The 13,180-nt window shown below is 53.7% G+C and overlaps 2 protein-coding genes across 4 annotated transcripts in view; one reads left to right on the forward strand and one right to left on the reverse strand.

Annotated features, from left to right (window-relative positions):
- Positions 1-2,921, reverse strand: part of CTF1 (cardiotrophin 1) — a 3,987-nt gene extending 1,066 nt beyond the window's left edge. Inside the window, exons 1-2 of one of the 3 annotated variants that reach the window (XM_024123478.3) lie at positions 2,846-2,921; positions 1,547-1,665 (exon numbers count right to left, since the gene is read on the reverse strand). In XM_024123478.3, the coding sequence (XP_023979246.1) occupies positions 1,547-1,665; positions 2,846-2,870 (144 nt within the window). In that variant the 5' untranslated portion in view covers positions 2,871-2,921. The other 2 variants (XM_055082199.1, XM_055082198.1) reach the window with 2 other exon arrangements.
- A 3,141-nt stretch (positions 2,922-6,062) lies between these two features.
- BCL7C (BAF chromatin remodeling complex subunit BCL7C) lies at positions 6,063-9,927 on the forward strand. Its single transcript, XM_007107409.4, has 6 exons — positions 6,063-6,305; positions 6,857-6,935; positions 7,269-7,377; positions 7,471-7,632; positions 9,093-9,178; positions 9,732-9,927. Exons 1-6 carry the CDS (start codon positions 6,214-6,216, stop codon positions 9,855-9,857), a joined length of 654 nt encoding a protein of 217 aa, XP_007107471.2. The 5' UTR covers positions 6,063-6,213; the 3' UTR covers positions 9,858-9,927.
- Positions 9,928-13,180: the final 3,253 nt, after the last annotated feature.

The following is a 13,180-nucleotide window of genomic DNA, read 5'->3' on the forward strand; positions in this document are numbered from 1 at the left end:
CCTCTCACTGTTGTGGCCTCTCCCGTTGCGGAGCACAGGCTCCGGACGCGCAGGCTCAGCGGCCATGGCTCACGGGACCAGCCGCTTCGCGGCACGCGGGATCCTCCCGGACCAGGGCACGAACCCGCGCCCCCTGCATCGGCAGACGGACTCTCAACCATTGCGCCACCAGGGAAGCCCTGTTAGCTCTTTTATTAATGCTATCTTACAGACCCAGCTTCAAATCCTGTCCCCACCACTTACTAGCTGTGCCGTTCGGTGCAAAACCGTTTCCTTCTCTGAGCCTCAGTGGTCTCCTCTGTAAGATGGGGGAACAGTTCCCTGTCCTGCCTTCCTACCACGGACCTCTCGAGAATCACAGAAGATAGTGCAGGGACCGAGTTTGTTTCACTCCCTCCCCCCATTCTTTCCCACTTCTGCACCTGCTTGACACACAGCCAGGGGCTCAATGAATAACTGTCATGTGAACGAACAAATGAAAAGTTAAAGGTGATTTGTAATTTGTAAAGATGCTATAACAATACCATTTATCCTTTCCTAACATTTTGCTTCTGGTTCAGGCACTGTGCTGCTTTAAACACACTATTCCTAATTTTCCCAATAATGGGTGTGAGGATGATGATCATGGTCTTGTAAATGAGGATATTGGGACTGACGTATCCTAGGTCATCCATCTAGGAAGGGACAGAAGCTGGAATTTGAACCAAAGTTGGTAGGACTACAAAGCTAGCTTTATTATCTTACTATTGCTGTCATAATTATTAAATTATTATATTTAATGTTATCAGTACTGCCCATGGTCACAACAGGTTGGCAGGGCTACAGTCTATCTGATTCAAAACTATACCCTCCCTCCACTACACCAGAGTAATTTGGGGAACTATCTAGTTTCCTTTGTCAGTGTCCTCTGGCCAACCAAAGATTTTGGCAGGTCCTTCTCCTCTGTAAAAGTGTCCTCTTGGGATGGCATTTTTACCCCTAGATTGAAACCCCTTCTTGGCTTCTCTGCATAACACAGGTAGAAGAGTTCACAGCTCATCTTATTCAACTGCCTCCTTTTTTTTTGGTCCTGCCGGGATCTTAGTTCCCCGACCAGGGATTGAACCAGGGATTGAACGCAGGCTCTGGCAGTGAAAGCGCCCAAATCCTAATCACTGGACCTCCAGGGAATTCCCTTAACTGCCTCCTTTTACACCTGGGAAGTCCCAAGCTCATGGAGGTGAGATGACAAGATCACACAGAGCCTAAGAACATAGGTTTCCTGACTCCCAGACCAGAGTTCTCTTCACTCCCTCAGGTTGCTTCTGTCTTAAAGTACCAGGAGGGAGCCTCCATGCTGAGGCTAATGGAGGGGCATTTGGGGCACAGACAGGGTTCTCCTCCAATTTGCTGTGTGGCCAGGGGCCAGTTACTGACCCCTCCTGGGAGCCCCAATTTCTGCAGCTGTGAAGTGAGATTGAGAAAATGGGTGGTCAAGGACACCTTGATCTGTATGTACTTCCCCATTCCCCAGGCCCCTGGTACCCACACCCCGAACCCCACTCACATATTCCTGGAGCAGCTGCTCAGCATATTTGGTGAGGAGGCGGGCAAGGCTGTGTGTCTGTTGGATCTTGGACTCCAAGTGGGGAAGGGGTGAGATTGAGGAGTCAGCCTGGGGGTCCTCTGGTGGGAAAAGGGGGGGAGGAATGAGGGCACCCCAACCCCTTGCTTCTTGACCACTTCTTCCAGGCTGGCTCTTCCTGAACCCGGAAGCTCCACTCAGAATTCTCCACCTTTTAAGCCAGGCAGGCTCTGTCCCATTCCAACTGAGGGAAAATAGGGCACCAGACATTTGCCAAACGGTTGTTCTCCCTGAAATGTGTTCCCTGTCCCCAAATCATGGTTGAAATCCTATTAAAGCCAAATTCAAATACTGCCTCCTCAGTGCAGCCTCCAGATTCACCCCTCCTTTAAATTAACTTCTTCCTTCTACTTAAGGCCATTTGTTCATACTTCCAAGGCGGTTCTTTTAATATCTCTTTTATCTGTGAGAATCTGCCTCAGCCTGGGAGCCCTTTGAGAGCAGGGCTCATGTATCTCTGTACCTCAATGATAGTTGGTGGAATTCAGCATCATCGAAGCACAGAACTTAAAATTGAAACAAGCCTTTAAGCCCATTTTACAGATTGGAATACTGAAGTGCCATTTCTTCCCTGATGGTCCTTCTGTCCAAAACCGTGGGCTGGGCACCGTACAGTTTCAATGAATCAGCAACCGGCCTTAACCAGCACAAGTTAGAGGGTGGTGCCCCGGGAGGAAGAATACATTTCCCGAGACGCCTAGCGCGCGTGCCAAGGGCATGCTGGGGAATGTAGTCCTAGCCCGGCAACTCCCGCCCCGCCCCTCGCTAGAGTTTGCCCCGCGGGTCCCTATCCTTAACAGCCTCGACTTTAGTCTCCTGTTGTCACTTACCAGCCCCTGTGGCCCAAAGACTTCTGCCCCTAACTTTACCCCTCCCTCTGGCTCCCAGCTCTGATTCCTTCCCGGTACTCAGATAGGGTCCCGGCGTCCTGCCCCAGCCACGACCCCAATTCTCCCCCAGGGTGTACTCGAACCGGTAATCTACCTCCTGAGCCCAAGTCCCTGAAGGCACAGCCCCAGGCCTCCTCTAAACTGGCGCTTGCCCCTTCCCACAGCTCACGCACAACTCACCCGCTCGTTACCTGACACCGGGGCCCTGCTCTCCCCCGCTCAGGCCGCTCCCTTCCCGGACCTAGAGGTGGCGGGGACCCAGACCCCAGCTTCCAGCCCTTCTGACCCCTGCTCCCCTCGGCGCTCGGCATCCGGCCCTTCAGCCCCTTACCCAGACTTCCCTCCCTCCGGCTCATGCTGGCCCCAGGCTGATCCCGGTTGCCTCCACGCCCCCCTACCGAGGAGGGGAGAAGGGGGAAAAGGGTAGGGGCGTGGCCCGGCCGTAGCCAATCAGGGCTCAGACCCCAACAATCTACCACCCCCTTTCCACCCCACCTCCCACCCGACCTCCGCCGCCCCAGGCAGGATTCCTTGGCCCTGAGCTCAGCTCCCTGCATGCACGGCCTAGTCGGGAAGCGAGCGGCAGGTTGTCTGCAGAGTGGATTCGGGACCTGCAGGCTTGGGTTGCCGGGGCCTGGGAGACAGCCCTGAGTCAGATGGGAGGAGAAGGCTCAGGCTCCGACCTGGTGGAAGGCTTGGCGCCCGGGCTGCTTTTCGGAGAAAGCTGGGGAGGGGTGGGTGGTGGAGAGGGAGCAGCTGGCAGGACTGGAATGTGCTGCCCTTCCTCTTGGCTGGGGGAGGGGAGAGCGGGGTGCGTGAGAGGCCAAGGTGAGGGCCCTCAGGCTTAGGCCACACCTGCCCGGACATACACCTCCTGGCCTATCTCAGATGTCTCCTGCCCTTGCTTTCACAGTCACACCTACTAGAGGGCCACCTCACCTCACCTTACCAGACCCAGTAAGAGAACTCTTCTGACACACCCGCATCTACTGAAGGGTTCTCACACAGGAACAAACTTAAGAGACAGGTACAGGGAGTCATACCCACACGTCAGCCCACTAACCTGATGCAGACAAATGCTGAACGGTCTGTACACACTTACTTATCCCCACAAATGGTTCCCAAGCACCCACACTCTCCTGGGCTCTGGGACCCAGAGATGATCCATTCTTGGTCTCTAGCCCCCTGAGGAGCTCACAGTCTGATGGGGAAACGACAGACAACAGCTTGTTATGGGGTTTGTGAATGAAGAAACTGGGAAGGAGACCTGTGTGTCTGTGAGTACATTGCCATGTGCAGACAACTGCCAGAAAAAAGGAAGAAAGAGATGAACTGGCAGAGGGCACAGCATGTGGGGCCATCACACACTCTTTTTTTGGAGGGGGGTTGCATTGGGTCTTTGTTGCTGTGCGCGGCCTTTCTCTAGTTGCGGCGAGCAGGGGCTACTCTTCGTTGCGGTGCGCGGGCTTCTCATTGTGGTGGTGTCTCTTGCTGCGGAGCACAGGCTCTAGGTGCGCCGGGCTTCAGTAGTTGCGGCACGTGGGCTCTGGAACGCAGGCTCAGTAGTTGTGGCGCCTGGTATTAGTTGCTCCGCGGCATGTGGGAGCTTCCCGGACCAGGGCTCGAACCCGTGTCCCCTTCATTGGCAGGCAGATTCTTAACCACTCCGCCACCAGGGAAGTCACCATCACACATTTTTTTAACAGAGACTGTTGTTGGGTATTTACTATGTGCAAGGCACTGTTCTAAGTTATACACGTATTAACTCACTCCCATGTTATAGCTGAGGAATTAGAAATAAGTGACTTGTCCAAGGTCACTGGACAAGAAGAGCTGGGATTTTACCCCAGCAGTTTGCATCCAGAAGTGCTGTCATAACCACCTTCCTATACCTTAACCCCTCTGAACATAGTAACACCAAAACACACAGACACAATAGCCACACCCTTGAAACACACGCACACATAACAACAGAAATTTAGACGGTGGCATCTGCTGACAAACACAGCCTCAAACAAAATCAACCAAGACACACTCATTTTAAGTAAACCTTCCACTGAAGTAAAATACACACAGGGAAAAGTACACACATCATAAGGGTACAGCCTGACGAATTTTCCAAGAGTAAATATGCCCTAGGAACCAGCACCAGACTAAGAAACAGAACATGACCAGTTCCCAGAGCCCCCTCTTAGCCCCTCCCAGTCCCAAGGCTGACCACTATTCTGATTTCTCACACCATTAATTGGTTTCTTCTGGGTTTTTTTTTGTTGTTTTGATTTATATATTTATTTATTTTTGGCTGCGTTTGGTCTTCATTGCTGCGCCGCGGGCTTTCTTTAGTTGCGGTGAGCGGGGGCTACTCTTTGTTGCGGTGTGCAGGCTTCTCATTGCGGTGGCCTCTCCTGTTTCGAAGCACGGGCTCCAGGGGCACAGGCTTGAGTAGTAGTGGCTCTCAGGCTCTATAGCGCAGGCTCAGCAGTTGTGGCGCACAGGCTTAGCAGTTGTGGCGCACAGGCTCAGTTGCTCCGCGGCATGTGGGATCTTCCCCGACCAGGGCTCGAACCCGTGTCCCCTGAATTGACAGGCGGATTCTTAACCACTGCGCCACCAGGGAAGCCCGCTTTTGCCTGTTTTGAACTTTATATAAATGGAATCATACAGTGTGTAGTGCTGTATCTGACTTCTTTCATGAGACTTGTCCCAGTTATTGGGGGTAGCAGGACATCACTCTCCTTTCTGTGTCCTCCATGGTATGAACAGGCTACAATCATTTTGCACTCCCCTGTCGATGGGTTGTTTCCAGTCTGAGGCTATTATGAATAGAGCTATGAACATTCCAGTACAGGCCGCTTGGTTCTGATACCCACGCATTTCTGTTGGGTGTTAACGACCTAGGAGTGGAACTGCTGGATCATAGAGTTTCACTCGAAAACCGCCAGCTTTCCAAAGTGTCTCTACCAATTTACACTCCCCCAGAAATATGAGGGATCCAGTTGCTCTACTTCTTCGCCTCCACTTGGTAAGGTCCGTCATTCTCACTTTAGCCATTCTGGTGGGTGGAGAGTCAGTCATATTTGTAGTGTCTGGCACGTAACTGGCACTCAGTCAATAGACTGTTGAATGAATGCGTAGTTGAACAGTGTAGAACCAGATAGCCTGGCGAGGGGGACACACACCCACACCCACACACCCACACCCACACACACACACACACACACACACACACACACACACCCCGTTCCAGGGACGTCCCCACGCGCAGTGGTAGCACACACAGGACACACACCCTCTCTCGCCCCCTGGCGCCCACGTGGTCTGAATGCAAGGCCGCAGCCCCACCGCGCGCGTCCAGTCGCCCAGCTGCCCCCAACCTGCCTCTCGGCTGCGGGCAGGGGGCGCTGCTCGTCCGGGTGCCCCGAGGGGGCGGGCCCGGTCGGGGCGGGGTCGGCCGGCTTCCAGGCCTGGGCTCTGGCCGCCCGCGCCGCCCGGCCGCTCCGGGGACGGGCCGGGGCGGGGCGCGGCGGCAGGAAGCGGGGCGGGGACTCGCGGAAGCCTTGGGGAGCGAGGGAGGGCGCGGCCAACTCCCGGAGAGACGACAGGCCGAGAGAGCGGTGCCCCGGCCTGGCGCCGAGCCTGAGCCAGCCGGACGGGAGGCGGCCCAGCCGTGGGCTCGGCCTCGGCCCCAGCCCCGCCAGCATGGCCGGCCGGACCGTGCGGGCCGAGACCCGGAGCCGGGCCAAGGATGACATCAAGAAGGTGATGGCGACCATCGAGAAGGTCCGGAGATGGTGAGCGCTGCCCCGGGGCCAGGGACGGGACACGATGGGCCACTCCTCCCCTAGATACGTCTACCCTCCTTCGCCAGCTGTGGCCCCCAGGTGTTAGGTGTGCCTCCCAGCTGCGCCCTGGATCTGCAGGGCTCTATCTTCCTTCTCCTGGCTACACCCTGGGGTCTACAAAGCGTGTTCCCCAGCCCTGCCCTCCCGAGGCTGGAGCCCCCATTTATGCCCCGCCCCCTGAAGCTTTGACACTCCTTTCGCAAGTATGCAGAGTGATCTTCATTGCTTTGGTCCCCAGCCGGGCCCATAGTCGCGCTCTCCGTGTATATACCCCAGGGGTCTGCAGAGCCATGACCCCAAGTCACACTCTCTCTCTAGAGGCACCCCCCATCTATACCCTCGGGTCTGCAGGGTTTCTCCCTCTAACTATGTCCCATTAGCAAAACTGCCCCTACCCTCCGGCACCACCACCACCTCTACAGGTATCCCCAGATGTGTCCAGCTCCTGGGGTGGCTCTCTCCTCAGGCCTCTCTGACCCAGTCCCCCCACCGTCCCACAGGGAGAAGCGCTGGGTGACTGTGGGCGACACTTCCCTTCGTATCTTCAAGTGGGTGCCAGTGGTGGACCCCCAGGAGGAGGTGAGCAAGTTCTCCCACACCAGGCCTTTCGTCTGTGCAGCCTCAGGAAAGCCCCTCCCCACCCTGGCCTCCACCTCCAGTCCCCACTCAGACCTCAAATGCAGGAGCCCGGACAGATGTTAACAATTAGTAGCAACTCCGCCTCTTCCCCCACCCCCACACCAGACCCCGCTCCCCACTACTCCAGTTCAAGACCTAACCCAGTGTGCACAACCTGTCCCCTCATGCAGGGCTTTCTGCTTCTCTGTGCCTCAGTTTCCTTATTTGTACAGTGGGGGCTTTGCAAGTGCTAACTACAAAGCTGACTCTGACCCTTAGCTCTCTAACCCCCAGGAGCGACGGAGGGCAGGTGGCGGGGCAGAGAGGTCCCGAGGCCGGGAGCGGAGGGGCAGGGGCGCCAGTCCCCGAGGGGGTGGCCCTCTCATCCTGCTCGATCTCAATGGTATGTAGGGATGCTGAGATGTGGGGGGCTGTGGGGATTGAGGGAGGGGGCTGGAGGCCTCAGGCCCAACCCTTTTGGCTTTTGCTCCCACAGATGAGAACAGTAACCAGAGTTTCCATTCGGAAGGCTCCCTGCAAAAGGGCACCGATCCCAGCCCTGGGGGCACCCCCCAGCCCAGCCGCCCTGTGTCACCTGCTGGACCACCGGAAGGGGTCCCGGAGGATGCTCAGCCCCCACAGCTGGGCCAGGAGAGAGGTAGGACCAGGTGCCTCCCAGGAGCTCTCTCTTGTGAATCTTGTTCTCTCCAAGGTCAAAGCCACCAGCTTACCCCTCGACCTGCTCCCACTCCTGTGTTGCCTCCTTGGGAGGCCTTCTCTGAGTCCTGTGGAAAGTCACCGCCCTTCCTCTAGGGACTGTCTGTCTCCTTCCCCTGGCTTCTTAGCATCTGTGGATAACTTAGCACTGTCTGAGGTTTTCATGTAAATTTAGCTTTTTACTAGTTAAGTATCTTTCTCTGCCACTCCCACCTCATGTCACTTCCTGAATGTTGGGCCCATATCAATCTTGTTCACTGCTGTATCCTCAGAACACCATGGAACACATAGTAGGTGCTCAATAAATATTTGCTAAGGAATAAATAATCGTGATAATCATAAGAGTGATTAATAATAAGTGATAATAACAGCTAATATTTATTGAGCTCTTACGGTGTGCCAGGCACCCTTCTAAGCACTTTCCATGTTTTATCTCATTTAATCCTTACAACAACCCTGTGAGGGTTATGATCTCCATTTATAGATGAGACCCCGAAACCCAGAAAGGTTCAGTAAGTTTCCCAAGCTCACACAGCCAGTGAGCCAGGGTCTGGGGTATGAGTCCTCCTCAGCTCCTCTTTCCTCCCATAGAGTCAATCCCCTGTCTGGTCAGATTCACCTCCCCAATGTGTCTGCCTTCCCAGGCTCTGTCACCTCTCTCACACGCACCCAGCTCCAGCCTCCTCCTGGGTCTCCTCTCTTTCAGTTGGACCCACACAGCTACCAGAGCACAAGGTTGACGAGGTCATTTTCCTGCTTCAAAGGCTTCAATGGCTGCCTGTGACCTTTGACTTCTCAGCCTGGCACTCCGGGCCCTTCGTGAACTGTCCCCTGCTGACCTCATTGTTCCCTTCCAAGAACACCATGGCTTGGGTCTATGTTCCGTGTTGTCTAGATCATACCACACACTTGTGTATCTTTCCTAATATAAAAACAATAATTGGCATTTATCGAGCACTTACTGTGTGCGGGGCACTGTACTAATGGCTTTTCCTGTGTTATCTCCTTTAATTCTTACAACAGTCTCATGTGGTAATTACTGTGATCATCTCCATTTTACAGGTGGGGAAAACAGGCTTAGAGCAATTAAGTCACTTTCCCAGGGTCAGGATTCCAACCCAGGCAGTCCAACCCCAGAATCTGGGCTTGCCAAGCTTCTGTTCCCTCTGCCTGAAATGTACTCCAGCTCCCCATTTGTCTACCTGATCAAATCTACTCACCCGTCAAGATCCCACCTAAATGTCCTTCCTGTGTTTTCTTCCTGGGTTGCAGCCAGGTGACTGGCTCCCCGCTCAGTGCTCCCACAGCCCGCGGGCTTATGTGATTGGTGTGTTTCCCTCTTGGTCTGTGCTATGGCACAGAGCAGCTGCTCAGGGAACACCTGTTAATTTCATGTTCCAGACGCTGGGGGCATAACTGCAGGCGGCACCGATGAACCTCCAATGCTGACCAAGGAGGAGCCTGTTCCAGAATTGCTGGAGGCTGAGGTGAGTGTGGCCAGAAGGCTGGACTCCCAGGTCTTGGAGGGAATGGGGGCTCTGGGGTAGCCAAAGCCTTGGGGGCTGCACTCTTGAGATCCAGGTGGGAAATGTAGACTTTGGACACAGCTAAAGGCTATAAGGCTGGGTTCTTGGGACTGAAAAGAAAAGGGTGTTTTAGAAACAAAATCCTGCGGGCTGGATTGGGGCTGATTTGAGACCATTAAAAGCCTGAAAAGATCATGGTGCACCTCCAAGTATTTTTTTTTTTAATCCTAAGTATGTAATTAGCTTAAGAAAGTCCCCCACAAACTTCTGACTTTTCCCACAAGGACTACCGTGATAACGTTTTCAAGAAATATCAAATATCAACTTCTTTCCCCCAAACGGTGTTGTTGTTGTTTCCGGCGCCCTACTTAATCTGCGTCCTGGGGCCCTGGCCCTGGGCTAGACTCCCGGGTCCGGGAGGGGAGTGGAGTGGAGGCTTTCGAGAAGGCATAGGCTAGGAGGCTGCACTCCTGGGTTTGGGTGGAGCTCATGCCTGTCCGCCCTTCCTCTCCAGGCCCCTGAAGCTTACCCCGTCTTTGAGCCAGTGCCACCTGTCCCCGAGGCAGCCCAGGGTGATACAGAGGACTCGGAGGGCGCCCCCCCACTCAAGCGCATCTGCCCAAATGCCCCTGACCCCTGAGAAGCCGGCCTGCCTGTCCTGTCGCCCCAGGGGTCCCTTTGGCTTTTTACAAATAAAGACCCTTTTGTAATTTTGTGTCATGTCATTTCCCCGTCAGGGCTGGGGAGGGTCTTTGGAGACAGTTTTGTCTCACGCTCCATTTCTCAGATGGGGTCACTGAGGCTCTGAGAGGACCTACCTGTAGTCACACCCTGAGTCAGACATGGAAGAGGGGTTTGAGCCAGGACCCTGCCTCCCCAGCACTCCCTCCACCCTGTCCTGTCCCCCTTACCTTTGACCCTTCCTTCAGCCCTCCTGCTCTGGGAATCCCAGGACCCCTTTTCTTCCTGCTCAGCCCTCCCCTGGGCCCAGCAATTACCAAAGCTCTGGGCAGCTAGGCCCGTGATTCCCATTCACACACAGGAACACAGAAGCCCAGAGGGACTTTGGGGCCTGGGATGACCCAACCCATTCCCTGCCCTCAGGAAGCTACAGCATCGTTCCTCCCTGCCTCTGCTTAGCCATTCCTCCGCTGGAACCCCTGCCCACACTTCTGGTTGAATCTTGCTTGTCTTCGGCTCAGTCACTACCTTCTCCAGGAAGCCTTCCCCAGGCTCAGTGAGTTTCTCCCCTTCGGGCTCCTACAACTCCATGTGCTTCTTTCCCTTTGTCTCAGCATTTATCAGGCTGTTTGGGGATGGTTGGTTTGTGTGTCTATCTCATCCACTAGGCTGCAAGCTCCTGAGAGCAGAACTTGGTCCCAGCCTTGCCTAGCAGCACACTAGGCATAGAGCAGTCACAGCAATTGTTTGGTGAATGAATGAATTAATGAATGGGCTGAGGCTCTCCAGGAGGGCTTCTCTGAGTAGGTGGCACACAAGCTTGACTCTGAGACATGTACCTCAGTGTGGTAGAGCTGAAAAGTCAGAAGTCCTGGTTAAAGTCCTAGCTCTGTTACTCACTAGCTGTGTGGCTCTATGCTGGCTGTTTCCCCTCTCTGAGCCTTAGTTTGTTCATCTGAGCAATGGGGACAATAACTAGGCCTCATCTGCTGCACTGGGTTGTGGGAAACGTCAAATAATATAAGGGTACTTTCACTCTGTGCCTGCAAGAGAGTCAGAGTCAGGTGTATTAGCCCTATTTTTATTTATTTATTTTTTCCTATTTTTATTTTTCACAAAGGAAGAGACTGAGGTTCAGAGAAGACCAAATTGAAACTTTAAAGAACTTTTAAAAATATTCAGGGTGTTTCCTGACAGCAGCTTCAGTAGTAATATTTGAGCCAGGCTTGCCAGGGGAGCCAGGTGTGCAGTGATGTGGTACATTCATTTTTGTTGCCGCCTAACAAATTACCACAATTTTAGTGGCTTAAAAAATGCAAATGTATTATCTTAGCATTCTGGAGGTTAGAAGTCCAAAATTACTCTCAGTGGGTTAAAGTAAAAATGTCGACAGGGCTGGTTCCTTCCAGAGACCGTAGGGGAGAATCTATTTGCCTGCTTTTTCCAGCTTCTGCAGACCACCTGCATCCCTTGTGGCCCCTCCCTCCATCTTCAGATCCAGCAGCATAGCATCGTCCAAACTCCCTTTCTGTCTCTGCTTCCATTGTCACATCTGCTCCTCTGACTCTCCTGCCTCCCTCTATTAAAGACTCTTGTGATTACATTGGACCCACCTTTATAACCTAGGCTAATCTTCTCAGCTCAAGATTGTTAATTTCCTCACGCTGGCAGAATCTTATTTGCCATGTAAAGTAACATTCACAGGTTCTGGGGATAGGGCCTGGACATCTTTGGAGGGCCATTATTCAGCCTCAGCACATGTGGTAAAAATCTCAGCCATTTCTAGGGTGTGTGGGTCATCTCATTATGCCCCTGAATCACCTCATGTGGTAAGGAGAGTGCTCTGTAAAATGTAAAGTGCTTTGTATGGATTAGTAGTACAGTGTTAAGGCCCAGAATTCAGGCTCTGGGTTAGAATCTCAGCGTCTCCATTCATTCACTGTGTGACCTTGAGCGAGTGACTTAACCTCTCTGTGCCTCAGTTTTCTCATCTGTACAATGGGGATAATAGTAACATCAGCTTGGTGAGATTATTGTGAGGATTAAATGAGGCAATACATGGAGAGAGAGTCCTTGGCTTGGTTCATAGTAAGTGCTCAACAAATGGCAGCTGTTTTTCCTATTAGCCCATTTTACAGATGAGGATATTAGGGGGTAGGAGTAGGGGCCAGAGACTCACCTGCCAGTGAGACTGGGGACGAAGAGTCATTTCTGAGTAGGCTTGAAAGGCTAAAGTTTGAGTCTTCCCATTCTTATCCCTCTCCTGGCCCAAGGCCCCAGTCCCCAAGCAGCTGTCCCTTAGCCCAAGCCTGCTCTCACCTTTTCTGTAGCCTACTCTGTAACCTGGTTTAAAAGCCACCTCTTCCATAGCCATATCCCTGACCATCACCTTGCCATGCCGTCCCCGCCCCCTCCCCACATCCACACTCTCTTTTTGGAAATTCTTCACCCTTGGCTCTCGGGCCCTAGCCTCCAGTGCTCTGCCATTCTCTTCCCCTATGTCACTCTCTCCTTTTCCTGATCCCTTAAATATCTCTCGCTCTGGCCTAGCTCTTTTCATGAACACTTTCCCTGCTAGGTCCCACCTACTCCTTGAATTAATGGTTCCCAAGTCTCTGCCTCCCAGTTCTGCCCCCTACCTCCAGGCTCAAAGAGCCAAATGCCTTCACGACATCTCCACCGGGATGTCCCACGTATCCTCAGCCTAGCCCTCCTCCCAACCTGTCCCCAGCATCCCCTCTGGGATTCCCCAGAGGTGGCCCACAATCCCAGGAGCTGGCTAAGCTGGGAGCACCCAGAAGTCGGAGTCAACATCCCATGAGTCACCCTGTCCCGTTAAGTCCTTGTCCTAAATAACCCTCCCACTTGCCCCTTTCTTTAGGGCCCCACTGTTTTGCTGGTGCCTCCCAGTGAGTTCCCCTGCTTCGCTCTGGCCCATCAGCAATCCATTGTCCACCCAGCAGCTGGGCGGTCTCAGAAACCCGAATCTGCCCATGATGCTTCCCGGGGTTAAAACCCTCCAGTCCCCTCATTACCTGCAGGATGGCACTGCACTCCGCCTCTTCCTCCCATCCCTGCACAGCTACCCTTGGAACTGCCTATAATCACCCCCAGACACTTTGCTTTTTTCCTCACCTCTGCGGCTTTGCTCATGCTGTTTGCTCGGCCAGGAGTGCCCTTCTCGTCCCTCTTCATCTGGGAGATGGCTTCTTGTTTTTCAAACCTCAGCTTCCTGGTGTGGTCTTCTCTCCTCTCCTCGTGCCCCCTGTCCCCTCTTCTGCC

The sequence above is a fragment of the Physeter macrocephalus genome, unplaced genomic scaffold (assembly GCF_002837175.3).
Source record: "Physeter macrocephalus isolate SW-GA unplaced genomic scaffold, ASM283717v5 random_37, whole genome shotgun sequence".
NCBI lineage: Eukaryota > Metazoa > Chordata > Mammalia > Artiodactyla > Physeteridae > Physeter > Physeter macrocephalus.

Coding starts and splice junctions, on each gene's coding strand:
- BCL7C (XM_007107409.4), top strand. CDS start 6,214: ATGGCCGGCCGGACCGTGCGGGCCGAGACCCGGAGCCGGGCCAAGGAT. Junction 7,378..7,470: donor CATCCTGCTCGATCTCAATG/GTATGTAGGGAT, acceptor TTGCTCCCACAG/ATGAGAACAGTAACCAGAGT. Junction 7,633..9,092: donor ACAGCTGGGCCAGGAGAGAG/GTAGGACCAGGT, acceptor TTCATGTTCCAG/ACGCTGGGGGCATAACTGCA.